Raw genomic sequence first — 27,464 nt, 5'->3', positions numbered from 1 at the left:
AAAATAAAATAAAATAAAATAAAATAAAATAAAATAAAATAAAATAAGGAATTTAAGAAACACAACAGCTGAACATAGGGGAAGGAAGGGAAAATAAGATAAAAGCCTGGAGCCTGTGTCTCCATCTCTCTCTCCCTGCCCCTCCCCTGCTCACGCTTTGTCTCTCTCTGTCTCTCAAAACTAAATAAACATTAAAAACATTTTTTTTTGAATCGCTCCAATACATACGTACATAGAGTAAATGGGGCACGATGTCAGCTAATCATGAATCTAGGCGAGTAAACACTGGAGTTCGTTGTCCTAATTTTACAACTTTTTTTTGTAGACATGAAAATTTTCTACACACAAAGCTGGCACAATGAATTTAAGATCAAATGGTACACTGTGGAGATACCTCTCCACAACATCCTTTGTGTCTCCAACAACGTGTCAATGCATACACGTTTCTCTCATTCCTTTTTTTTCCTTTTTCCTCTTTTTTTAATTTGAGAGGGAGAGGGAGAGACAGAGAGAATCTTAAGCAGACTCCAACTCCATGCAGAGCCCCACGTGGGGCTCAATCCCATGACCCTGGGATCATGACCCGAGCTGAACTCCAGCGTCTGATTCGCAACCGACTGAGCCACCCAGGCGCCCCTCTGTCAACTTAACTACTGCCTAATATTTTGTTATGTAGCTGCACATAAACTAACTGACTTTTCCCCTCACGATGCATATTTTGACTCTTTCCAGTTTTTCCCCAGGGCAAGCATACCGTCATGATCTTGCAAAGGGAAGGATCATTTCAAAATCCATACGAGAGTGGAAGTGTTAGGATTGAGTGGAAGTGTTAGGATTGCTCCTTCTTTCCGTGTCTCTGGAATATCACCTTTAGACTCCAAACCACCCAGGCATGAGATTCCTGAAGGCACAGACAGAATCTGTTCCCCTGCAAACCGCACGAGGGACCCCAGGCCAGAATCATCCAGCTGACCTCCCGAACTCCTGACCCACAGAAACTGTGTGAGATAAAATAATATTTACTGTTTCCTAGGTGATTTTAAAATTCATGGATACAATGTCCTTTTTCCCCTGCCCCACCGTGAATGTCGTCAGAGTGGGGACAGTGTGTTTTTCTTGATAACTGTTCATTCATTCATTCATTCACTCACTCATTCATCCAGCAAATGTTTTTGGAACACCGGACTCATGCCAGGCACTGAGCTAAGCGCTAGACGTCAAGGCTGGGACTAAGGTGAGCCAGGCAAGGCGTCCAGGGAACAAACCTCAAGTAGGTGCTGACTTTCAGACTCTTGCAAGGGCAGGGTCATCACCTAACAGTGAGTGCCTTTTTTTTTTAAGGTTTTATTTATTTTATTTATTTATTTATTTATTTTTGAGAGAGAGTGCGAACAGGGGAGGGGCAGAGAGAGAGGGAGACGGAGAATCCCAGGCAGGCTCCGGGCTGCCAGTGCAGAGCCCCACACGGGGCTCGAACTCAAGAACCCGAGAGACCATTACCTCCGCTGAAATGGAGAGTCGGACGCTTAACTGACTGAGCCACCCAGGCACTAAAGAGTGCCTCTTTAATTTTATATCCTGGGCACCTTGCTTACCTACAGCAGTGCACCAGATAGAAATGATCCCTAACCTTTTCGTGCCAATGTGTTGGTGCTTCTGCTAATACCACGTTTTGAGTTTACATTGTTCTATGATATGTGTTTTTTAAAATATTTTTATTTCTTTTTGAGAGACAGAGCAAGGGCGGGGGGGGGGGCGGGGAGGGACAGATCAGGGACTCCCAGAACCATGGTACTCAGGCTCCTCTTATGAGGGCTTGTGACGAATATTCAGAGGGGGGGGATTTCAACATTACAATGAAACTGAGGTCACTGTTGAGCACTTTCTGATTCATCCGCACAGGCATCTCATCCACAAATGTTTCTTTCCCCAGTCCAGCAACTCGTTAGTTAATTTCCAAAAGATGAATTTGACAGTTAGGCGGAAGCTCTGGGAGCTTGCTGAGCTTAGGAGGTCAGTCTTGAGTTCAGGGAGTCAGAGGGTCTCCCCACTGATACTATAAAAAATGAAACTTGGGGCACCAGGGTGGCTCAATTGGTTGAGCGTCAGACTCTTGATTTTGGCTCAGGTCCTGATCTCATGGTTAGTGGGATCGAGTCCCTTGTCGGGCTCCATGAGAAGAGCATGGAGACTACTTGGAATTCTCTCTCACACCCTCTCTTTCTCAGTCCCCCTCCACTGCTCTCTCCCTCTCTCTATCTCTGGAATAAATAAATAAACATTAAAACAAAACAAAAAAGAAACCTAGAGGGGCACCTGGCCGGCTCAGTCGGTGGAACGTGTGATGCTTGATCTTGGGGTTATGAGTTCGAGCCACAGGGTGGGTTTGGAGATTACTTAAAAATAAAATCTTAGGGGTGCCTGGGTGTCTCAGTCGGTTAAGCGTCTGGCTTCCGCTCAGGTCACGATCTCACGGCTCCTGAGTTTGAGCCCTACGTGGGGCTCTGTGCTGACAGCTCAGAGCCTGGAGCCTGCTTCGGATTCTGTGTCTCCCTCTCTCTCTAATGCACCCCTGCTTGTGATCTGTCTCTCAAAAATGAATAAATGTTAAAAAAAAAAAAATCAGGGGCGCCTGGGTGGCTCAGTCGGTTAAGCGGCCGACTTTGGCTCAGGTCATGATCTCGCGGTCCGTGAGTTCAAGTCCCGCATCGGGCTCTGCCCTGACAGCTCAGAGCCTGAAGCCTGTTTCAGATTCTGTGTCTCCCTCTCTCTGACCCTCCCCCGTTCATGCTCTGTCTCTCTCTTTCTCAAAAATAAATAAACGTTAAAAAAAAAAACATTAAAAAAAAATCAAACCTAGGGGCACCTGGGTGGCTCAGTGGTCATGATTTTGCAGGTGGTGTGTTCGAGCCCCACATCGGGCCATGCACTACAGTGTGGAACCTGCTGGGGATTCTCTCTCTCTCTCTCTCTCTCTCTCTCTCTCTCTCTGCCCTTCCCCCCTTTCCCTCTCTCTTTCTGTCAAAGTAAATAAGTAAACTTAAAAAAAAAATCAAACCTAGAGAATTTCGGTGACGGGAGAAGAGGACCTTTGTAGGCAGGCAGGGTCTTCTACACAGGTCTGTGGAAGTGGTGTTTAAGGTAAAGGAAGAAAAGGACCCAGCCTCAGGATGAATGCGAAAAGGCCCATGGGCAATAGCAAAGTACAGAGGAAAAGTTGCTGAGTTAGGAAAACATTTGGCCTATTTGAGATAACTGAAAGGAGACAACTGTACCTCTGGATAGGAAGTAAGAAGATCCTATTATCCTGTGGACGTTAACAATGAGCATTCGTGATGTCAGCTAGTATTTATTGAGCACTTACTATGTATCAAACACTGTGATAAGCGCTTCGGAAAGTTATCGAAGATGTAAAACAACCCCGCCGAGGTGACCTCTTGATTACTCCTGTTTACACATGAAGAAATTGAGCTAAGAGGTGAAGTTGTTGTCCCAAAGTCACACAGCTAGTTAATGCAATGGCCGAATTTGCACACAGTCCTCTCAAAATCATTCTCTTAAACCACTGTCCATCTCCCACAGGGAACCGCAATATATTTCAAAAAAAGCACTGGGTGAGCGCGGTCAGAGTCACATTTCGAGTTCCCACAGCGCAGTTTTTTCTCCTTCTTCTTCTTTTTTTTTTTTTTTCTGCCCCCAGACCCACAGATCAATTTCTTACTTAAAACTACTATTTCCAGCATGCCCTTCTCGCCTTGGGAGGATAGGGATGGAGGGAGGACTACCAGAACTACATTTCCCAGAATGCAACTCCCCGTTGCGGGCTGTCACGCAATTGTAGTCCTCGGAAGGGACCATCACCCGCAACTCCCAGCATGCATTCGGGGTCTGTACCGTGGGGTGGGAAAGGACAGTCGCGCAGCATGTTGGGAAGGGGGACCAGCCCTTTTCCCAGGCTTGCAGCCTGGCCGGGGGAAGGCATTCTTGAGACTACGATTCCCAGTGGGCTGTGCGCGAGAAGGCGGGCGCGTTCTTCTGCCGGAAGTCCGCTCTAGCCCTGGGACCCCGGACTGCTGCGGGAGCCGGAGCTGCCAAGTAGCCGCGGGACCGGGGCCGCTGGGGTCCGGACGGGGGTCGCCATGGTAACGGGGGCGCGCCCACCTTGGGGACGGGCGCAGGGTGGGTCCGCGTGCAGGTGTTTGAGGCTCGCTTGGGTGCTGACAAGCGTCCCCTGCCGCGGTGCGATGGTTTGGGCCGGGCGCGGGCTCTCGGGATTGGGGCCGATTGGAGGCCCGGGAAGGGGGCAACTGGGTGGTGATTCTCGGCGCGGAAGCGCACCGGGGGTCTCGAAGCTAGAGGACATTGGCGACCGAGTGCCAAGGGGAGTGGGCTGTGCGGGAGACACTGGAGATGGCGGGGGCGGGGGGTTGAAATGCGGAGGCGATTCGTGAATCGGGACCTCGGAGGTGGGGAGAAGGAATGGGAGGTGGGGAGGGGGCGACCCAAGAGGAGGGATCTCTGGGAGTGTGGCAGGATAATTGGAGAAGAATGGAAACCTCTGGGACTGCTTCAGAAGGGGTCTTTAGAAGGCGGAAACTGACACTGAAGGAAGAGAGGGGCTGTTGAAACGGGAGGAGTACTGCTGACGAGAGAGAGGGAGAAAGAGAATGAGAGAATCTCAAGGGGAAGGGCCTGGGCGCTGGAGACGGGAAGTAGGCTGCTGTAGGGAATGGGGTCAGGGGAAGTGTGTTGCAAAGCAGGAGAAGGCTTGGAGGTACGGAGTGGGTATTAGAAACGGTTGGGGGGCAATGGGAACAGGTCTTTCCAAGAAGAGGGGTCTTGGGTAGGGTTAGACATGCAAGTGTGAGAGATGTGAATGGAGTTTTTGGAGCAAGGACTGGGCATTGGATTTGGCTCCCCTCCCCCAGGATGGGTCTTTGGGCAGGGAGCTGGAAAACAAGATCAATGGAGGTGGGTGTCAGAACGAGGGAGTCTCCCCCATAAACAGGGTCCTTGGAGGCAACACGGACCTTTGGAACAGGGGAGGAGGCCTTGGCGTCAGAGAAGGGATGTCCCCAGTAAAAAGCCTTCTGAGGCCTAAAAGAGGGGACTGATCGAAACCCAGAAATTGGAAGTCAAAATGGAAGAGCTCCAGGGGATGGGGGCTCAGAGACAGGGAAGGTTGGGGGGCATCCAGAGGGAACATCAGAGGGGTGAGGGTGCAGGAGGGAAGGGACCTCTTAGGGCAGATTCCCAGAGGTGGAGAGATTCTAATACAGAAGAGGTGTGTGAGGGAATTTGGGGGTGAGAGGCAGGATTCTCCCTCAGCTCTTTTAGCTCTCCTCCCCCATATACCCTCTATATCTCTGGCTCTGCCCACAGGTTGTGGCTGCCTAGTGAGCCTCCCCCCAGCCAGGCCCAGGCCCTTTCCCTTTGTACCCAGGACCCCTGGCCTGCTAGGAAGTGGTTTTCCCTGGCTCAGCAGATGGGGTTCTTGGAAGGAGAGTGTAATATCCTGTTCCTGTCTGTCTTGATTGGTTGGGGGAAGGGGGACTATTGGAGAGTGAGGCTTAGGAAAGAGAGTGGACTCCCATGAACGGATAGAGGCTCCCGGAGAGTCAGCCAGGGTAAAGGGGTCCAGAGCAAAGCCTTTCGACTCCCAGGTGTGCTTTGTGGCTGTGAGACTTCTTTCTCTGAGCCTCAGTTTCTTCATCTATAAATGGGTGTACGCATGCCTGTCTCAAACAGAACTGGGCCTAAAGGCGGGCTTCCTAGCTGGGTGAAGTTGGGCCTTGGTTTTCTTTTCTTTTCTTACTATTTTTTAACTTTATTTGGGGCGCCTGGGTAGACTCAGTCGGTTAAGCATCCGACTTCAGCTCAGGTCATGATCTCAAAGTCCGTGGGTTCAAGCACTGCGTCGGGCTGTGTGCTGACAGCTCTGGAGCCTGGAGCCTGCTTCTGATTCTGTGTTTCCTTCTCTCTGCCTCTTCCCCGCTGTCACTCTGTGTGTTTAAATAAACATTTAAAAATTTTAAAAAATGTTTATTTATTTATTTTGAGAGACAGAGTGCGAGCAGGGGAGGGGCTGAGAGAGAGGAACAGAGAGAGAATCCCAAGCAGGCTCGACGCTCAGCACGGAGCCCGACATGGGGCTCTGTTCCACGACCCCGGGATCCTGACCCAAGCTGAAATCAAGAGTCGGACCCGTAACCGACTGAGCCACCCAGGCGCCCCGGGCCTTGGTTTTCTCAAAGTCAAATGATGGTGAATTATAATATCACTAAGAATTAATACTTGTGTAACATTTAGTATGTTCCAGCCACTGTGCTGGGCCCCTGACATTTCTTAACCCTTGCGACTATCTTATGAGGGAGGTGCTCTCATTATGTCCATTATACAGAAGGAGAAACTGAGGCCCAGAGAGGCCAAGTTACTTGCCCATGGACACACAGCCAGGAGTGCCAGGATTCATTCAGGCTCTAGAGTCTGTGTTCTTAGCCACTTGGACAAATGCCTCTCAGCCATGATCACTAATCGTATCGAGGGCTGTACATATAACAGGTACTGTGCTAAGCACTTCTGGCATTAACTTGTTCACGTTTTCATAGTAGCCCTATGAGGGTTGACCTGGCTTTTCAGAATCACAAGAACAAATTTCCTAGCCCTCGCTGATGGTAATCAGAACTGACACAGCGCATAATCCTAACCAGGCACGGTACTGGTCTAGATGCTTTTCATACACTGTTTACTTCCCATCACACTTTATGAGGCCCTTTCCAGGTGGATAAACTGAGGCACCAAGGAGTTCCATGACTTGAGAAGTGGCAGATGCTTTGGAAAACAGTTCAGCAGTTCCTGAAAAAGTGAGACTCACATTAACACAAGATCCAGCGGTTCCCCCCCTAGGTATATACCCTAGAGAAATGAAAACATAACGTGCACATAAGAGCTTGCATGCAAATGGTCATAGCGGCCTTATTCATAATCACCCAAAAGTGGAAATAACCCAAATGCCTATCAACGGATGGGTGGGTCAGCAAAACGAGGTATAACCATGTGGTGGAATGCGATTCAGCCATAAAAAGAAATGAAGCCTGGGGGCGCCTGTCTGATTTCAGCTCAGGTCATGATCTCATGGTCGTTGGGTTCTGCGTTGACAGCTCAGAGCCTGGAGCCTGCTTCGGATTCTGCGTCTCCCCCTCTCTCGACCCTCCCCAGCTCATGCTCTGTCTCTCCCTCTCAAAAATAAACATTAAAAAAATTTTTATTTTTTATTTTTTATTATTTAAAAAAAAATTTTTTTTTTCAACGTTTATTTATTTTTGGGACAGAGAGAGTCAGAGCATGAACGGGGGAGGGGCAGAGAGAGAGGGAGACACAGAATCGGAAACAGGCTCCAGGCTCTGAGCCATCAGCCCAGAGCCTGACGCGGGGCTCGAACTCACGGACCGCGAGATCGTGACCTGGCTGAAGTCGGACGCTTAACCGATTGCGCCACCCAGGCGCCCCCAAAAATTTTTTTTTTGAAAAGAAAAGAAGTGAAGCCTGGACACACGCCTCCACGTGGGTGCGCTTTGAAAACATTGCCAAGGGACAGAAGCCAAACCAAGGGCCACATAGTTTCTGATTCTATTTACACGAAATGTCCAGAACAGGAAAATCTATAGAGATAGAAAGGTTCTTGTCTGCCAGCAGACCAGAAGGGTCTGCTACACGGGTGGGGGTTTCTTTCTGGGGTGATGAAAATATTCTGGAATTAGAGACTAGTGATTTTTGCCCAATCATATGAATGCACTAAAAACCACTTGAACTGTGTACGTCTCGAGTGGGTGAATTTTAGGTGGCGCGGTCGGTTAAGGTTCTGACTCTGTGATCTCTAGCTGGTGACATCCAGCCTAGTGTCAGGCCCCACGCTGACAGCGAAGAACCTGCTTGGGATTCCCTCTCTCCTTCTCTCTGAGCTCTGTCTCATGTGTGCGCTCTGTCTCTCTCTCTCTCTCTCTCTCTCTCTCTCTCTCTCTCTCAAAAGAAAGAAACGTATCTTTTACGTGGGTGAAATTTAAGACATTGGTAAGGAAAAAGAAAAGAAAAGAGTTGGGGTCTCCCGGATTCAGACCACAGAAGTCTGAAACTCAAAATATTTCCCGAGCGCATGCTACGTGCCGGCTCCTGAATGAAGCTTATAAACCTCTATCCCACCGAACACTGACGAGATGGATCTTCCTTGGAAACTTACTTTGCCGGTGGGGAGTCTGAGGCTGAGGGGGCGGATCCTTTGTCCAAGGTCAAACAGACAAAGATAGCGGAGCCTGGGCCTCAGGGCCAGGGAGTGGGAAAAGTCACTCCCTTGGGGTGTTGGGACCACCGGGCTCCGGGGAGCAGTTGAGACCCCAGAGGGCAGGCGGCAGGAGGCGTGGCCCCTGTCTACAGGCGTGGCCCGTGGGAATGGGCGGGGCTTTGGGGCGGGGCATCCTGGACCAGCCCTCTCTCCCCGCCACACTCACTTCCGCTTTCTCCTGCTGTCCCCAGATCCGCTTCATCCTCATCCAGAACCGGGCGGGCAAGACGCGCCTGGCCAAGTGGTACATGCAGTTCGATGACGACGAGAAACAGAAGCTGATCGAGGAGGTGCACGCCGTGGTCACTGTCCGAGATGCCAAACACACCAACTTTGTGGAGGTGATGCTCCCCTGCCCCCCCCCCCCATGCCTCCCACACTCGCCTGCTTCCCTCCACCCGTCCTTCCTGCCCAGCCTCCTGCCCGACGCCTACAGGCAGGAACCCCTGGGGCCCTCTTTTCCTTCCCGCGTTCATTCCCTCAACACGCTTTGAGCTGGCGATCTTCCTTCTTTGCAAAGAACTTTTCATTGTGGGAAAAAAAATTTTTTTTAAGATTTTAGTTTTAAGTCATCCCTACACCCAACGTGGGGCTTGAACCCACAACCCCGAGACCAAGAGTCACACGCTCTACCAGGCGCCAGGGTCCCCACGTTGTGAAGATTTTCGAACATACAGATTAATACAGTGAGAAGGAAGTTGGTTGAAGATTCATACACCCACTATCCAGATTTCATCTGTATTAATATCTCACCCTTTGGCTCTACCTTTTCTTTTTCTTTTGGCTGAAGGATTTTTTTTTTTTTCTCGTGCCTTTTTAAAACTTCCTATAAAGGGGCGCCTGGGGTGGCCCAGATGGTTAAACGTCTGACTTTGGCTCAGGTCATGATCTCAGAGGTCCTGGGTTCGAGCCCCGCGTGGGGCTCTGTGCTGACAGCTCAGAGCCTGGAGCCTGCTTCAGATTCTGTATCTCCCTCTCTCTCTGCCTGTCCCCCATTCGTGCTCGCTTGCTCTCTCTCTCTCTCTCTCAAAGGTAAATAAACATTAAAAAGAAACTTACTTTAAAAAATTACTATAAAAATGAGGGCGCCCAGGTACCTGGCTGGTTCAGTCAGTGGAGCACGTGACTCTTGATCTCAGGGTTGTGAGTTTAGCCCCACATTGGGTGTAGAGATTGCTTAAAAATAAAATCTTAGGGGCGCCTGGGTGGCGCAGTCAGTTAAGCGTCCGACTTCAGCCAGGTCACGATCTCGCGGTCCGTGAGTTCGAGCCCCGCGTCGGGCTCTGGGCTGATGGCTCGGAGCCTGGAGCCTGTTTCCGATTCTGTGTCTCCCTCTCTCTCTGCTCCTCCCCCGTTCATGCTCTGTCTCTCTCTGTCCCAAAAATAAATAAACGTTGAAAAAAAAAATTTAAAAAAAAATAAATAAAATCTTAAAAACGAAATAAAACTCTAGAAACACACACACACACACACCAGTAGAGACTAAGGTAGCGAACTATCCCTTGCTGTAGTGTTTGAAATTAAGTGACAGAGATGATGACTTTTCACTCCTAATTATCTCAGAAAATAAAGATGCTTCCTTACATTACCGCAATATCATTAGCCGACCTGATGAAAGTAATCATACTCCCTTATTTACTCTAATACCCAATCAATAGTTAAATGTCCCCCAGATTGTCGTAGCTGATTATTCAGAGCCAGTCAAGGATCTTGTATGGCTGTTTGTTGCTATGTCTCAGGTTCGTTCGTTCGTTCATTCATTCATTCATTCATTCGTTCATTTTAAGTAATCTCCATACCCAACAGGGGGCTTGAACTCATGACCCTGAGATCAAGAGTTGCAGGCTATACTGCCTGAACCAGCCCAGGGTCTTTAAATCAGGAAGGCTGTGTCTTTAATTCCCACGGCATCAGCCAGGCTGTAAGTTCAACACATTTAATGGGGGCCTACTGTATGCCGGGCACTGTTCCTTACTATTATTATTATTACGTTTATGTTTATTATTTTTGAGATAGAGCAGGGGAGAGGCTGAGAGAGGGGGAGACAGAGGCGCTGAAGCGGGCTCTGCGCTGACACCAGAGAGCCCAACGCGGGGCTCGAACTCAACGAACTGTGAGATCATGACCTGAGCCGAAGTCGGACGCTTAACCAACCGAGCCACCCAGGCGCCTCCGCCGGGCACTGTTCTGGGTGCGGGAACTGAAAGATCCAAGTCCCCGCCCTGAGGGCACTGATGTTCTGGTCAGAGGGAGCCTGGTGACAAAGGTAGAGCCTGGCGGGTGGTGATAGGTGCCGGGGAGCAAAAGCGTCATCTGTGGGAGGTGAAGTGCTGGCGTGTGTACCGCGGGGGTCGGAATGCAGGTGTCAGGGATTTAAGGAGGAAGTCTGGAAACGGTAGCATTGGAGCCAAGACCTGAAGGGGCCGAAGAAGTGGCAGGAGATGATATCTGAGAGGGAGGGAGCCCTCCCAACCCAGGGAGTAGCCAGCAAGGAGTAGCGAGCAAAGGCCCTGAGGCGGGAACCTAGTGGGGCATTCGTGGGATAGCAAGAAAGCTAGTGGGTCTGAGGTGCTGTAAGGCAGGGAGGAGGGCCGATGAGGTCAAAGAGGTAACAGAGACAGATCACCTGGGGCCTCGTGGGCCTCCTAAGACTTGAGCTCTTACGAGTGCCGGTGGCTGCTCAGGGAGGGTTTCGAGCAGAGAAGGGAGGTGGGCTAGCTCAGGAAAGAGCAGGTTGAGGGCGAAGGCCAGGAGTGAGGTGTCTGTTCACACCCCAGCGGAGAGTCCAGGACGGAGTGATGAACCGGAGTTTGGGCAGGATGTGGTGATCTGGAAGGTTCTGCGCACTGCGGGCAAGGAAGGCCGAGGGACTTAGCGGGGTTGGGGGGGTGGTGACGATCGACAGAGGGGAACAAAGGAGAGAAGAGAGGCCATATGTAGAGGCGGGAGGTGAGGAGGCAGAGGAAAGCCAGGAGATTCGGGGGTCCCAGCAGCCTAGAGAAAAGGGTTTCCAGGAGGAGGACGAGATGGGGGGCCTTGCGGGGAGCGGGGCGACGGGGCGAGAGCCGGTGCAGCAGGTGCAGGATGGAAGGAGGGGGCGGATGCCCCGTCCCCTGCTGCCAGCATAGTGGGCCTCCTGCTCGGAGTGCTGAGGGACCAGGAGCAGGTCGGTGATGCCGGCTGGGCAGGCGAGAAGGTCACAAGGGGCCCTGACGCCCAGATCTTCGGTTCCTCCCAATGTAGGCCATTAATTCATTCATTTGTTCCTTTGTGCGTTTATTTCCCACTCTCTCCCACCACCACCCAGAGAGGGCAGGGCTGGGACGGAGCAGCCGGGTGGGAAGAGGGCGCCTGACTCAGCCTGAGGCTCAGGGAGGGGTTCCCGGGGGAGGGAATGCAGTGGGGAATAAGAGAGAATTGGTGGGGCGCCTGGGTGGCTCAGTCGGTTAAGCGTCCGACTTCAGCTCAGGTCACGATCTCGCGGTCCGGGAGTTCGAGCCCCGCGTCGGGCTCTGGGCTGATGGCCCAGAGCCTGGAGCCTGCTTCCGATTCTGTGTCTCCCTCTCTCTCTGCCCCTCCCCCGTTCATGCTCTGTCTCTCTCTGTCTCAAAAATAAATAAAAGTTAAAAAAAATTTTTTTTTTAAAAAGAGAGAATTGGTCCCTCCCCCAACCAAGTGGGAAGGATCAGGGGTAGGAGACTGAGATCAGGGCAGGCTTCCTGGAGGAGGGGACTTGTGAGAGGAAAACCTAAGCATGAGTACCCAACGAGAAGGCCCAGGCCACCCAAACTTTCTTCCCCTTGTTTGTTCATGAATGCCTATTCCTTAGCACCTATATTAGATTCCTTTTGCTGTGGTAACAAATCACTTTTTTCTTCTGGTTTATTTATTTATTTATTTTGAGAGAGAGAGCGAGCGAGCGAGAGAGCGAGCACGCACACAAGTGAGGGAGGGTAGGTGAGAAGGAGAGGCAGAATCCCAAGCAGGCTCCACGCCACCAGCGCCGAGCCCGATGTGCGGCTCGAACTTGCTGACCGTGAGATCATGACCTGAGCCGAGATCCAAGAGTTGGGACACTTAACCGACTGAGCCACCCAGGCGCCCCTGTGGTAACAAATTACTAAACTTAGTGGCTCCAAACAACACAGATTCGTTGTCTCAGCAGTTCTTGAGGTCGGGCGCCCACAATGGTCCCGGGCTCCGGGGAGAGTCTGTTTCCTTGCCTTTCCCCCACTTCTGGAGGCGGCCCGCGTTCCTCCGCACGGGGGGGCCCCCTTCTCCAGCTTCAAAGGTGGCAGCGTAGCCTCTTGATCTCTCTCTCCCACCCACACTCTCCCATCGTCTTCTTTCCCTTATAAGGATCCTTGTGGAATTGCTCTGGGCCCCGTCGGGATAATCCCAGATCGCCCCGTCTCAAGATCCTTAGCACACCTGCACAACCTCTTTTGCCATGTAAGGTCACCTCTTCACGGATTCCAGGGATTAGGGCTTGGCCTTCTTCCCATGCGGGGTGGTGCTGGGGACACAGTGGTGACAGCCCCGGCTCAGTCCAGTGAGGAGACAGACCTGCCCCCGGACAGTGACGCCTGGAGTGGTCAGGGTGGGGATGGGGGCCCCGTGGTGGGGGCAGTTCAGAGGGGGCGTGCCCCAGCCTGCGGGAAGAGACTCATCTGAGAGTATATAGCAGGAGAAGGCGTGAAGGTGTGGGGGGCCGGATCCCTGAGAGAGAGAGAGAGAGAGAGAGAGAGAGCACACAAGGTGCCCATGGGGAGGGGCAGAGGGAGAGGGAGAGAGAGAACTCCAAGCAGGCGCTCAGTGCAGAGCCTGACTTGGGGCTCGATCCCAGGACCCTGAGATCATGACCCGAGCCGAAATCAAGAGTCGACGCTCAACTGAGTGAGCCACCCAGCTTCCCCGAGAAGCCTTCAAATTTATTTATTTATTTATTATTATTTTTTTTCAACGTTTATTTATTTTTGGGACAGAGAGAGACAGAGCATGAACGGGGGAGGGGCAGAGAGAGAGGGAGACACAGAATCGGAAACAGGCTCCAGGCTCCGAGCCATCAGCCCAGAGCCCGACGCGGGGCTCGAACTCACATATCGTGAGATCGTGACCTGGCTGAAGTCGGACGCTTAACCTACTGCGCCACCCAGGCGCCCCCGCCTTCAAATTTAAAACTGAGGCATAGAAACAAGCCGGGAGGGTGACAGTGGGAGACGGAGAGCTTTCAGAAAAAACAGAATGCTGGGCGCCTGGGTGGCTCAATCGGTGAATCTTCCGACTCTTGATTTCTGTTCAGGTCATGATGTCAGGGTCCTGAGATTGAGCCCCACGCCTGCTTGGGATTCTCCCTCGCTCCCTGCCCCTCCCCGGCTCTCTCTCTCTCTCTCTCTCTCTCTCTCTCTCTCTCTAAGTAAACAAATAAACTTAAAAAAAAATGGAAAGGAAACATACTCAAAGTATAGAAATTAACAGAAGGATGAGCCCGGGGGGAGGGAAAAAAGAGGCATAAAAATCAGGGACTAATGTTTTGTAGTTTCCACCAGGTGGCGACAAAACATTCTAACACCAGACCCAGAGCTGGGATTTTTCAGATACTGGCCAAAAACCCTGATGCCTATTTGTATCTATATCTATCTCTCTCTCTTTTTTTTAATTTTTATTTTTTTTTAATTTTTTAAAAATGTTTTATTTATTTTTGAGACAGAGAGAGACAGAGCATGAACAGGGGAGGGGCAGAGAGAGAGAGGGAGACACAGAATCGGAAACAGGCTCCAGGCTCTGAGCTGTCAGCCCCAGAGCCCGACGCGGGGCTCGAACTCACGGACCGCGAGATCGTGACCTGAGCCGAAGTCGGAGGCTTAACCGACCAAGCCACCCAGGCGCCCCTCTCTCTTTTTTTAAAACAAATTTTATTTACTTTGAGAGAGAGAGAGAGAGAGAGAGCGCGCGCGCACCATGCCAAAGGGGGAGAGGTAGAGAGGAGGACAAGGAGAATCCCAGGAAGGCTCTGTACTGTCCGTGCAAAGCCCAGTGCGGGGCTCAAACCCACGCACCACGAGATCATGACCTGAGCCGAAGTCGGATGCTTAACCGAGCCCCCCAGGTGCCCCTGTATCTGTCTCTTTATCTACTTTCCCAGTGCAGACCTCAGTGCAGGCGCCCCCTCCTCCAGGAAGCCCTCCTGGATCCCCAGGCTGGGGATGGCCGTGGATGAACCTCTGTGGGTTTGGGAGCCCCACGAGGGGAGGGCCAGGCCTGTCTCTGTCACCACTGTGTCCCCGGCACAGGGCCAGACGCAGAGCAGGGCCTCAGGGACCGTGCATGGGATAAAGGACGGAATTTTTTGGCTCCGCTCTGCCCAGCACGTTGGGTCCTGGGCACAGCTGGGCACTGACAGGCTCTCTGCCCTGCAGTTCCGGAACTTCAAGATCATTTACCGACGCTACGCTGGCCTCTACTTCTGCATCTGCGTGGATGTCAATGACAACAACCTGGCCTACCTGGAGGCCATCCACAACTTCGTGGAGGTGCAGGGGCAGGCGGGGGGTGGGGGGTGGCGGGGGAGCGGGTAGGGGCGCTTTGGCCCTCGGCCCGACTCCCCGGAACCACCCCTGGTCTCCCCTCGGGATGCCCAGACCAGGTGGGTGGGGGTGGGGGGGCCTCCCTCTGCCTGTCTGTCTGTCTTGTCTGCCGTCTTTCGCTCTCCGATCATCCCTGCCCTTGACTTTCTGCCTCTGACCGTCTTTGTCACCGTGTCTTTCCTCCTCCCTGCCTCCCCCTTCCTCAGTTTCTCTGCGTGTCTCTCCCTGCCCAGCTCTTACCATCTCTGCCTCCTCCCCCAGGTCTTAAACGAGTATTTCCACAACGTCTGTGAGCTGGACCTGGTGTTCAATTTCTACAAGGTGGGCTTCCGGTCAGGAGGAGGGAGGAGGGCGGGCCGCCCGGTGCCTCTGCCCCTGTCCGTTTCCTGGCTCTCTGTCATCAGGGGTTCGGACCAGCACCTGTTGGGGGGTGGGGAGGCCTCCCTCACACCGGGGTCTCCCCCGCCACCCCGTCCCATCGACCTCCCTCCGCTCAGGTTTACACGGTCGTGGACGAGATGTTCCTGGCCGGCGAGATCCGCGAGACCAGCCAGACGAAGGTGCTGAAGCAGCTGCTGATGCTCCAGTCCCTGGAGTGAGGGCGCAGGCCCCCCACCCGCCCCGGTCCCCCGGCTCCCTGCTCGCCCCCTTGCCAGGCCCGGGCCACCCCGGTGCCCTCCCTCAGCCGCCCGGGAGGAAGGCCCCAGCTGGGCCCGGGCCACCAGGAAGGAGACTGCACCCCACCGCCTCCGGGCCCAGCCGTGGGTGGAGGCCACCTCGCGCCTTCCGGGTAACCGTGCCCTTGTCGTGTGACGCTGTGAGTGCACGCGTGGAGCTCCCAATAAACCCATGGTCCCGCCCGGCCTGTGTCTCTGAGCCCTCGCCTGTTCGCCCTAGAAGCCGCAGGCACCGAGGGACGCCCCGCCACCCGTCGTCGGTCGGTCGGTCGACTAACACCCGTTGGCCTGAGTGAGGTGGGTGCACCGGGTGCATTCCCGCCCGCCCGACCTGGAGGGGCGAGGGATTTGGACACTGAGCACTTGCTACTAAAATAGTAATACTCCTGCCAACATCTAACAGCACCAGACGTCACCTTCCCTAATCCTCACAAGGTCATGAGGAAGGGACCGTTAGTATCCCCGCTTTCCAGGTGAGATCACTGAGGCTCGGGAAGGTCAAAAGACTTGCCCGCAGTCACATAGCTAGTGTGGCTAAGCTGGGTTTGTTCTGAGCCCTGGCAGGTGGCTCCAGAATCTTTTTTTTTTTTCTTTTAATGTTTATTTTTGAGAAAGAGTGAGCGAGCGGGGAAAGGGCAGAGAGAGAGGGAGACAGAGGATCCAAAGCAGGCTCTGTGCTGAGAGCAGACAGCAGAGAGCCAGATGTGGGGCTCGAACTCATGAACCGCAAAATCATGACCTGAGCCGAAGTCTGACGCCTGACCATCTGAGCGGCCCAGGCATCCTGGTTGATAAGAGTTTTGTTTTGCTTTTCTTTCTTTTTTTTTTTTTAATTTTTTTTTTTTAACATTTATTTATTTTTGAGACAGAGAGAGACAGAGCATGAACAGAGGAGGCTCAGAGAGAGAGGGAGACACAGAATCCGAAATAGGTCCCAGGCTCTGAGCTGTCAGCCCAGAGCCCGACGCGGGGCTGGAACTCATGGACCGCGAGGTCAGGACCCGAGCCGAAGTCGGACGCTTAACCGACTGAGCCACCCAGGCGCCCCTGGTTTTGTCTTTTAAGTTTCTTTATTTACTTGAGAGAGACAGAGACCGCGTGAGTAGGGGAGGGGCAGAGAGAGAGACTCCCAAGCAGGCTCCACACCGTCAGCACGGAGCCCGATGCGGGGCTCGAACCGTGAGATCACGATGGGAGCCCAAACCAAGAGTCGGATGCACACCCAGCCAGCTGTCACCCAGGCGCCCCGGCGGTCGCTAATAGATTTTATCTTGCAGGGTTTGCTTGAGGGTGAAGTCAATCCTGAGAAAGTTGAGGGGGTGCGTGACATTAGGAAGCAAACGCTCACTGCACAGACCTGAAGTGCCCGCTGCGGGCCGGGCCCTGTCACAGACACCAGAGACGTCTGCGGAAGCGGACAGTGAGCAGCCGGCCCGCAGAGGCGACTTTATAGATACAATCGTTACAACAGCGTGTTAGTTTCTCGCTGCTGGCGTAGACTTTGCACGAACTCGGTGGCTTCAAACAACGGGGATTGGCGACTGACCACCGGAGGAGGGGTGAGGGTGGAGCGTGTGCGGCTGTCGAGGGGGTGGGAGGTGAGGCCCTCCCCGGGATGGGGAAAGAGCCGGTGGGAGGAATATGCTGAGGTTCTCGGGACATGGCGAGCGTGTGAGTTTCCTGCAGCCGCTGTAACCTACGACCACAAAGCAAGGTGGCGTGAAAGGAGAAATCAAGCCCCTCACAGTTCTGGGGGCCAGAAGTCTGAAATCAAGGTGTCAGCAGGGCCCTGCTCTCCCCGCCCCCCCCCCCCCACCGCCCCCGACACCCCAGGGTGGGGGGATCCTTCCTTGCCTCTTTCAGTTTCCCGTGGCTCCTGACATCCCCTGGGCGGGGACCACGTCCCTCCAGTCTCGGCCTCCATCGTCACGTGCTCTTCCCCTCCGTGCCTGCACCTTCTCCTTTCCTTTCTCTTACAGGGACACTGGTCACCGGATTTAGGGTCCTCCAGGAATTACCCTATATGATAATATCTATTATATCTAATATATCTAATATATATTGTCTATATGATCTTGGGGAGCCTGGGTGGCTCAGTCACTTGGGCATCTCGATTCTGGCTCAGGTCCTGATTTTGCAGTTCCCGGGATTTGTGCTCCGCTGACAGTGCGGAGCCTGCTTGGGATTCTCTCTCTCTGTCCCTCTGTCTTTGCCCCTCCCCTGCTCATTCTCTCTCTCTCTCTCTCTCTCTCTGTCAATAAATATGAAAAAGGGGATAATTTACATGATCTCATCTCAGGATCTTTTAACATAATGACATCGGCAAAGACCCTTTTTCTGAATAAGGTCATGTTCACAGGCTCCAGGACGTGGCATATCTGGGGAGGCGGGGTGGGGGACCATCCATCACTAGAGTGGGTTTGAGATACCTTGGGTCATCCAGGAAAGGTGACCAGGAGGCCTTTGAACACGCGGACTCTAAGGCTCAGAGAGGGAAGGAAGTAGGGAGCGTTCCCTAATTTGTGCATTCAACACCTGTTTCTTGGGCACCTACTATGTGCCAGTCACTGTTTAGCTCTGGGCGGATACCACAGCGAGCAGGACAGGTCACCTGAAGGCGATGGGGCAATGCATACATAAGCAAGTCCGTATCCACTATGTCACAAAGTGACGAGTGCAGTGGAGGCAAATAAAACAGGGAGAGGAGGCAGAGAAGCATGGCGGATGCCATTTCTGTTCAAGATGATGGTCCGGAAAGCCTCTCCGGAGGAGGTGACGCTGGAGCTGAGAGTGAGAGAGGGGAGGGAGTGAACCATGGGAGATTTTAGGGGACGACCGTCCCAAGCAGCGGGAACAGCAGGTGCAAAGGCCCTGGGGCAGAACACGCAAGGAAGCCAGCATGGCGGGAACAGCGTGGGCAGAGGGGAGAGTGGAGGTGATGTGTTCAGAAGATAGAGGGATTGTGGGACGGGAAGGGGACGGTAGATTGCAGCGAGTTGCACCAGCTGTGGTGAGGACACTGGGTTGAGATGAGAGCCACAGGAAGGATTGTTTGTTGGTGGTGGTTGGGAGGGCTTGGGGGGAAGGTGGTGACGGCTTTGTTGAGCTCGACCTCGCACTGCATGCAATTCCCCCACTTAAAACGTACAATTTAAAAAAAAATTTTTTTTCAACGTTTATTTATTTTTGGGACAGAGAGAGACAGAGCATGAACGGGGGAGGGGCAGAGAGAGAGGGAGACACAGAATCGGAAACAGGCTCCAGGCTCTGAGCCATCAGCCCAGAGCCCGACGCGGGGCTCGAACTCACAAACTGTGAGATCACGACCCGAGCCGAGATGGGACACTCAACCCACTGAGCCACCCAGGCGCTTTCAACGTGTGAAAATCCTCATCACCCCCCAAAAGACACCCGTGCCCTCAATTGCTGGCACCCCGCAATCCAGCCACCACCTTCCCCCAGACCTGCTCACCCACCAACCTTCTTTCGGTCTCCGTGACTCTGCCCGTTCTGGACATTTCATAGAAACGGAGTCCTACCATCCGCGCTGCTCAAGAATGCTGAGCCAGGGAGGGAACAGAGAACCGCTAGCTGGGATTTCAGGGAGCCGAGAGGCCAGTGAGGTGACTGGAAGAGTCTGGGCGACAGAGGCCGCTGGCAGGGGCCAGGGCAGGGGGCACCGCGACCGAAGTAAAGGGGGGGGGTGGCGACACCGGATTCCGGACACGTTTTGAAGGCGGAGAGAGGCCTTGCTGACAGCGTGAGGTCAGCTGGGAGAGAAATCAAGGATCCCTCCCGATTTTGCAGCCCCGAGCGTCGGGGTCGCTGGGGCCTCCTTTTCCAGGAGCGCGAAGCCAGCGGGAAGAACACGTCTAGTTGGTGCGCTCGAGTGTCCACTCGAGCGGTGCTTGGTGGGTCTGCGGTTCAGGAGAGAGGACGTTTGGAAGTTGCTAGAACGCTGCAGGTATGGACAGCCACGAGGTCGCTGAAGTCACCACGGTGGGGGGGCGGGGGAGGGAGAAAGGAAGAGGAGAGATCAGAGGGTAACAGAGAGGCTGACAGGCCAGTGCGTAGGAAGGAAAGCCACCCAGCGCGGCGTCATCCAATCAAGGGGACCGGGGGGGCTCAGGAGGAGACAGTACCTGTGCCTTCCGTGCCGTTCAGATCACTGCACGATGGCCCTGTCAGGATGGCTCGCTTAGAAATACCTAATGTGGAGGAGGGGGGCGCGGCGCCTGGGGGGCTCAGTCAGTGAAGCCTCCGACTTGGTTTGAGCTCAGGTCATGATCTCAGGGTTCGTGAGTTCGAGCCCCACATCGGGCTCCGCCCTGGCCGCGCAGAGCCTGCTTGGGATTCTCTCTCTCTCCTTCTCTCTCTGCCCCTCCTGTGCTGTCTCTCTCTCTCTCTCTGTCTCAAAATAAATAAATAAACTTTTTGTAAAAACAGGTGAATTTTAGGATATGTGAATATACCTCAATTCTTAAAAGAAAGAAAGTGGAAAAAAAAAAGAAAAGCTGCTGAGTGGTCACATCAGAGAAGCGCAGAGAATCGGCCGCTGGATTTGGTAAAGTGGGGTCAGCGGGGACCAGAGCAGGGCTGGTGGAGCCCGATCCCTGGACCAATCAGAGCGGCTTCTGGAGAGCCCAGGAAAGAACAGGACAAAAGCCCCTAGAAACCCCTGGGAGGAAGTGTTGCTCTAAAAGAAAACAGTGGGGGCGCCTGGGTGGCGCAGTCGGTTAAGCGTCCGACTTCAGCCAGGTCACGATCTCACAGTCCGTGAGTTCGAGCCCCGCGTCGGGCTCTGGGCTGATGGCTCAGAGCCTGGAGCCTGTTTCCGATTCTGTGTCTCCCTCTCTCTCTGCCCCTCGCCCGTTCATGCTCTGTCTCTCTCTGTCCCAAAAATAAATAAAACGTTGGAAAAAAAAAAAAATTTAAAAAAAAAAAAAAAATAAAAGAAAACAGTGGCTGGGGAGGGATGTGAGATCAGGGAGATGGGGATTTTTTTTTTTAATGTTTATGTATTTATTTTTGAGAGAGAGAGAGCACAAGCAGCATAGGGGCAGAGAGAGAGAGGGAGACGCAGAATTCGAAGCAGGCTCCAGGCTCTGAGCTGTCAGCCCAGAGCCCGACGCGGGGCTCGAACCCACGAACTGAGAGATCGTGACCTGAGGCGAAGTCTAATGCTTAAGCGACTGAGCCGCCCAGGTGCCCCAGGACTGGTGTCCTTTAAGAAGGGAAAATTTGGCCCCAGGGACAGACGGGCTCAGAAGAAAGACAAGTGAGGACACCGGAAGAAGACGGACACCCACAAGCCAAGGAGAAAGGCCTAGAACGGATTCTTCCTCCCAGCCCTCAGAAGGAACCAATCCTGCAACACTTCTGACCTCCTGTACCACGGGACAATACACTTCTGCCGTTTAAGCCACCCGGTCTGTGGGCCTTTCTTAAAACAGCCCCGGGAAACTAATCCATGTGGGAAAACAAAGCTACAAGAAAAGGCAAGAACCTTTTGAGCAGGAAGGAATACGAGGGCTTGCCTAACCAGAAATCAAGTTCATCATTATTTAGCCTCAGCCACTAAGAGACCAGGGTATTTGCATAAGATTAGGCAAGCACATTACCAAAAAAAGAACAGACGGCTCAGAAACAGACCCACACATTCATGGAGATTTCATAAGAGACAGAAGGTCACCTTTCAGATCACGGAGGAAGGATGTGGGTTATCCACATGGGGCTGTCTAGAAAAGACTGCATTGAAAGTAAAAACCTTTGGACATCAAAAGACACTGTAAACAAAATGAAAAGATGTGCCACAAGTTGTGGATGATAGTTGCAATCCACGTACCTGACAGAGGGATTCGTGTCCATTATATATAAAGAGCTCTTGGCTAATCAATAAGAACAAGACAGGGGCGCCTGGGTGGCTCAGTGGGTTCAGCGTCCGACTTCGGCTCAGGCCGGTGGGTTCGAGCCCCACATCGGGCTCTGGGCTGACGGCTCGGGGCCCGGAGCCTGCTTCGGATTCCGCGTCTCCCTCTCCCTCTGCCCCTCCCCGGCTTGCACTCTGTCTCTGCCTCTGTCTCTCTCTCTCTCAAAAATAAATACACATTAAAAAGTTAAAAAAAAAAAAAGAACAAGACAAAACTGAATGAATAACCGTGCAAAAGAGGGAGTCTTTTCTGGAAGTTCCAGAAGATGAGGAGAGGAGGCAGGTTATGAGATGGGAGATCTCTACCTCACACCATATACCAAACATCTGCGATGTAACCTATCTGTAGTTATCAGCCCCCTGGGTGAAGACGGGCCTGGCAGAAGGGGGGTGGGAGCTTCATCGACCTGGCTGAGAGTGAATTCAAGGTAAAGACGGGAGAAATTCTTTCTTTCCGGCCTGGGCAAGGGAGAGGCCGGCCCAGGCCAGAGGGAAACGGGAGGTGGAAGACAAGGGTGGCTCTGTGCCCAGCACTTGTCTGAGTCTTGTCAAGGGTGGCCAGGGTCAGCCGTGCCTTTCCTTCCCCCGTGACGCCCGCCCTTGGCCGACCACATCCTCTCTAATCGCCCTAGCGCATGTCAGGCACTTCCGGTGTGCAGCTCATGCTCAGTGGCTTGAGTCGCCTACTTTCTCGGGCGGCACAGACATCCTTCCAGACACGCGGGCTGGAAACTTTGAAGGGCCTCATGACTCACCTCTGCATCGCACGGCCCACATCCCAGCCAGCAGGAAGTCCTGTGGGTTTGACCTTCAGAATGTATCCGAAGCCTGACCCCCCACAGCCACCACCCCGGCCCCAGAGCCATTGTCCCTCACCTTAGCCATGGCGGTCACCTTAACCGGGGCAGAAGGTTCCTTACGCGATGGCAGAACCCTTTTGCAGGAAGTGCACGATGTCACTTGCTTCTCTGAATCCCTTCTGCGGGGCGCTTGGGTGGCTCAGTTGGTTGAACATCCGACTCTAGCTCAGGCCACGATCTCACGGTTCGTGAGTTCAAGCCCCTCGTCGGGCTTTGTGCTGACAGCGTGGAGCCTGCTTTGGATTCTCTGCCTCCCTCTCTCCTCTTGCAAGAAAGAAAGACAACGAAAAAAAAATCACATAGGAATCCCTCCTGTGGCTCTTGCCTCACTCAGAAGGACCTAACGACACCGCTGTCCCCTCTTTTGCCTCATTCCCCATCCTCTCTGCCCCTTGCACACTCTGTTCCATGCACACTGGCCTCTTTTGCCCCTTTGCTGTTCCTTGAGCTTATCAGACACAGTCCTGCCTCAGGGCCTTTGCACTTATTCTCTCTGCCTGGGACACAGTTCCCCCAGATATTTGTGTGGCTCCTTCTCTCACCTTGTTCAGGTCTCTACTCTAATGTCACCTCCCCTGCCTGGTCTTCCTGACCTCACCACAGAAAATAGTTATCCTTGGGGCGCCTGGCTGGCTCACTCAGGAGAGCACGCGACTCTTGATCTCGGGGTTACGAGCTGGAGCCCCACGTTGGGCACAGAGATTACTTAAGAACAGAATCTTAGGCGCGCCTGGGTGGCTCAGTCAGTTGAGCGTCTGACTTCGGCTCAGGTCATGATCTCACGGTCTGTGAGTTCGAGCCCCGCGCCGGGCTCTGTGCTGACCGCTCAGAGCCTGGAGCCTGCTTCGGGTTCTGTGTTCTCGCTCTCTCTCTGTCCCTCCCCTGCTCCTGCTCTGTCTCTCTCTCTCTCAAAAATAAACATAAAAATTTTTTTAATAAAAAAAAATCTTAAAAACACACTCAATAATGATGCGTAGAAAACGCTCAAGAAATATTAAATGAGTGAACGAGCAAATGAGTCCTCTCCCCAGCCCCAAAAGGTAGGGGAGAGGACTATCCCATTTCACAGGTGAGGAGACTGAGGCCCAGAGAGGCAAAGTCACCTGCTGGAGGCCCCCCAGTTTCCATCTGCTGAGTTCTTGCTGCAAGGAAGGCTCGGCGCTCGGCCCCCAACTTGAAGGTTCTCTGACGGGGTCTGATTGTCCCCTGCTGGGCAGGTGAGGGCCAAGTCACTTAGCTGGTGCACAGACCCGGGGAGCGGCAGACCCGGGATTCGAGCCTGTCTGGGGTCAGGGCCATTGTTTCCCCTGTGGCTGCCCGTGAGCCGGTGTGAGAGGCCGAGCGAGATAACTCGACACCCTGATTCCATTTGTTGTTGCTTCGAACGTTTGCTTTTCATCCTCAACGTACGGGTTAACCCTGTGCTCTCATACCCCACCCAGGGCCCTGGACTTATTTGAAAGCCGATCCCACATGTCACCTCAAGCGGCCACACATCCCTTGGTATCCAGGCAGCCTTGGTGTCGCCGAATCTTCAAACATTGAAAACCACGACATGACAGGGGTGCCCGGGGGGCTCAGTCGGTTGAGCGTCTGACTCTTGATTTTGACTCAGGTCATGATCTCACGGTTCGTGAGATCGAGCCCCCCTCAGGGCGGAGCCTGGAGCCTGCTTGAGATTCTCTGCCTCCCTCTCTGCCCCTCCCCTGCTTGTCCCCTCTCTCTTTGAGAGTGGGCTTGATTGATCCCATTACACTGAGTGCACAAAGCCACACACATCATGGAGTTGCCTGGGTGGCTCAGTCGGTTAAGCATCTGACTTCGGCTCAGGTCACGATCTCACAGTTCATGAGTTTGAGCCTTGCGTCGGGCTCTGTGCTGACAGCTCGGAGCCTGGAGCCTGCTTCCGATGCTGTGTCTCCCTGTCTCTCTGTCCCTCCCCCACTCGGGCTCTGTCTCTCTCTCTCTCTCTCTCAAAAATAAACAAACATAAAAAAGTTTTTTAATAAAAAAAAAAAGCGCCAGACACAGAAGACCAACGTATGATCCATTGACGTGAAATCTGCAGAAGCAGCAAATCTATAAAGACAGAAAATAGACTGGTGGTTTACCAGGGGCTGGGAGGGATGGAGAGATTGGGGAGTGATGGCTAAGGGGTATGGTGTTTTTTTTTTTTTTTTAATGTTTATTTATTTTTGAAAGAGAAAGAGAGAGAGAGACAGAGTGCATGGGGGAGGGGCAGAGAGAGAGGGAGACACAGAATCCGAAGCGGGCTCCAGGCTCCGAGCTGTCAGCACAGAGCCTGACGCGGGGCTCGAACCCACGAACTGGAGAACAGATTAGTGGTCACCAGGGGTTCAGAAGGAGGTCAGAGCAGAGAAAGTGGGGGTGGCCACACCAGGACAATGCGGGGTCGGTGAGGGAGACATTGTGATGGAATGCTCTGTATTCTGACCCGGTCAGTGTCAGGACATCCTGCTTGGGATACCGAAGAGTCGATCTTTGTTATTTGTAGATTCCATACTTGCGAATGCAAATACGGAAACCCCCAAAGTCAATACTGGCGGCACTTTCCGGGTCATTCCCAGACATGCACAGAATGGAAACAAATAAGTCAATAAATAAAAAACTCGAGTCGCCCAACACACATTCCCAGCTGAAGTTGAACGGGGCTACAGGTCTGTCTTCCCCTTGCAGCTCCCACGCTGCAAACAAGCATCCTTTTCACGGTCTATTTAAGTGCCACATTTTTTACATTTTTGTGCTTTCTGTTCGTGGTTTTCCCGTTTAAAACAGCCCCCAAGAGTCGTGCTGTCCAGAGTCCCCACGCGCAAGAAGGCTGGGATATGCCTCACGGAGAAAACATGGACGATGTTTACGTGCCTTAGAAGAACTTCCCTCAGGTGTGAGTTACAGAGCTGTTGGCCTGAGTTCAAGGCCAAGGAATCCACAAGGGATATTATGTAAGGTGTTTTCAAACAGAAACACACAGAAAACAAAGTTACATATTAATGGTTTCGTGAACATGTTGTAACCAGAAGCTGGCCAGAGCCTAACTGTAGGCAGCCCCCGCCCGCCCCCCTCCCCGCCAACCACCGTGATTCAGTATTCGCTAACTCAGCATTTGCGGCAACTTGACATAGCATGACTGCCGCGAATGAAGAGAATCAACTGTACTATAGTTTGGTTTTTTTTTACGTTTATTCACTTTTGAGAGAAAGAGAGCACACATGAGTGGGGGGGCGGGGGCAGAGGGAGAGGGGGACAGAGGATCCCAAGCGGGCGCAGTGCTGGCAGCAGCGAGCCTGAAGAGGGGGCTCAAACTCAACCCGCGAGATCAAGACCCAAGCCGAAGTCAGATGCTTAACTGAGTCCCCCAGGCGCCCCTCAGCTGTACGCCACTTTTATAAGATGTTCCCATTGGAGAAAACTCAGTAAAAGGCACACAGGATCTCTCTGTATTTGATTTATTTCTTTATCATTTAAAAAAATTTTTTTAATTTAATTTTTAAAAAAGTAATCTCTTTGCCTGATGTGGGGCTTGAACTCCTGACGCCAAGATCAAGAGTGCGATGCTCTAGTGACCGAGCCAGGCAGGCGCCCCTCTCTGTGTTGTTTTTATTTTTAGTTTCTTAATGTTTATTTGTTTTTGAGAGAGAGAGAGAGAGAGAGAGAGAGAGAGACAGGGAGGGGGGGGCGGAGGGGCAGAGAGAGAGGGAGACCCAGGATCCAAAGCAGGGCTCCAAGCTGTCAGCACAGAGCCCGAGGCGGGGCTCGAACTCACAGAAGGCGAGATCATGGCCTGAGCCAAAGTCGGACTTTTAACTGACTGAGCCGCCCAGGCGCCCTCTCTGCGTTGTTTTTTAAAACTGCAACGTGAATCTGGGGCGCCTGGGTGGCTCGGTCGGTTAAGCGTCTGACTTTGGCTCAGGTCATGATCTCGCGGTCCGTGAGTTCGAGCCCCGCGTCAGGCTCTGGGCTGATGGCTCGGAGCCTGGAGCCTGTTTCGGATTCTGTGTCTCCCCCCCTCTCTGCCCCTCCCCCGCTTGCCCATCTTGCTCTCAAAAATAAACAAACATTAAAAATTAAAAAAAAATTGTTAAATAAACAACAATAAAATAACGTGCTGTCCTGGAATCCTGAAAACAGCCTTTGTTATCACTAGACCACACACATACACACGCACTGTGATTTTGGAGATTTATTCATTCTTTCAACAAACACTTCCTTTAAAAAATCAATGTTTATTTTTGAGAGAGAGAAAGAGCATGCACAGGGGAGGGGCAGAGAGAGAGGGAGACACAGGATCAGAAGCGGAATCCAGGCTCCGAGCCGTCAGCACCGAGCCCGACGCGGGGCTCGAACCCACGGACCGCGAGATCATGACCTGAGCCGAAGTCGGCCGCCTCACCTAAGACTGAGCCCCCCAGGCGCCCCTGAGATATGTATCGGCTGGTTCAGTTTCCTGCTCCGAAAATTATCTGTTCAAGTCCTTCGTCCGTGTTTCTCGGCCCCTCCCCCGCTCATGCCCTGTCTCTCTCAAGATAAATAAATACACTTGAAACAAAAAATAAATCGGTAGATGGAACCATCAGGAATGAACCTGGCCAAGCAACGTGATCTTTTGGAGCCTGGGTTTGCCCATGTGTCAAGCAGGGTCGAAGAGGTGGGAGGCATTGCATGAGCCCGCGCCCCGAATTGCTTTTAGGGCCGCGCGGGGCACATCGTCAGCCCCGAATAAATCTCAGCCACGAGTCACGGTAAGAGTTCAGTCGCTACAGAAGTTCTTGTGACTGAGATTTGGCTTCCTCCCTTCTGCCTTCGCTGTCTGTCCCCCCCCTCCCCACCCCGCCCAGATGTCGCAGCAATCCGTGTTAAAACCTAAGTTTAGGGGCGCCTGGGTGGCGCAGTCGGTGAAGCGTCCGACTTCAGCCAGGTCACGATCTCGCGGTCCGGGAGTTCGAGCCCCGCGTCGGGCTCTGGGCTGACGGCTCAGAGCCCGGAGCCTGCTTCCGATTCTGTGTCGCCCTCTCTCTCTGCCCCTCCCCTGCTTGAGCTCTGTCTCTCAAAAAT

General features: G+C 53.0%; 1 protein-coding gene and 2 long non-coding RNA genes across 4 annotated transcripts in view; 2 read left to right on the top strand and 1 right to left on the bottom strand.

The window, feature by feature from the left end:
• The window catches only part of LOC121019042 (uncharacterized), a 4,745-nt gene extending 3,718 nt beyond the window's left edge, over positions 1–1,027 (top strand). The window contains exon 2 of the long non-coding RNA XR_005785411.1: positions 733–1,027. This is a non-coding gene — a long non-coding RNA (uncharacterized LOC121019042). The remainder of the gene's footprint in view (positions 1–732) is intronic.
• Positions 1,028–4,009: 2,982 nt separating this feature from the next.
• On the top strand, positions 4,010–15,788 carry AP2S1 (adaptor related protein complex 2 subunit sigma 1). 2 transcript variants are annotated; one of them, XM_040457494.1, is made up of 5 exons: positions 4,010–4,142; positions 8,530–8,679; positions 14,758–14,871; positions 15,187–15,246; positions 15,423–15,788. In XM_040457494.1, exons 1-5 carry the CDS (start codon positions 4,140–4,142, stop codon positions 15,522–15,524), a joined length of 429 nt encoding a protein of 142 aa, XP_040313428.1. In that variant the 5' UTR covers positions 4,010–4,139; the 3' UTR covers positions 15,525–15,788. The 2 variants fall into 2 exon arrangements, with proteins under 2 accessions (XP_040313428.1, XP_040313429.1); XM_040457495.1 differs by lacking the exon at positions 14,758–14,871.
• Positions 6,731–8,344, bottom strand: LOC121018668 (uncharacterized). The gene is made up of 2 exons (XR_005785275.1): positions 8,237–8,344; positions 6,731–6,855 (listed from the first exon to the last, which is right to left on the bottom strand). It is a non-coding gene; the product is annotated as an uncharacterized LOC121018668 (long non-coding RNA).
• Positions 15,789–27,464: the final 11,676 nt, after the last annotated feature.

This window comes from Herpailurus yagouaroundi, unplaced genomic scaffold (genome assembly GCF_014898765.1).
Source record: "Herpailurus yagouaroundi ecotype Mexico unplaced genomic scaffold, PumYag 220, whole genome shotgun sequence".
Lineage (NCBI taxonomy): Eukaryota > Metazoa > Chordata > Mammalia > Carnivora > Felidae > Herpailurus > Herpailurus yagouaroundi.
The sequence above is the reverse complement of the archived record's forward strand: the minus strand, read 5'-3'. Positions and strand labels throughout refer to the sequence as shown.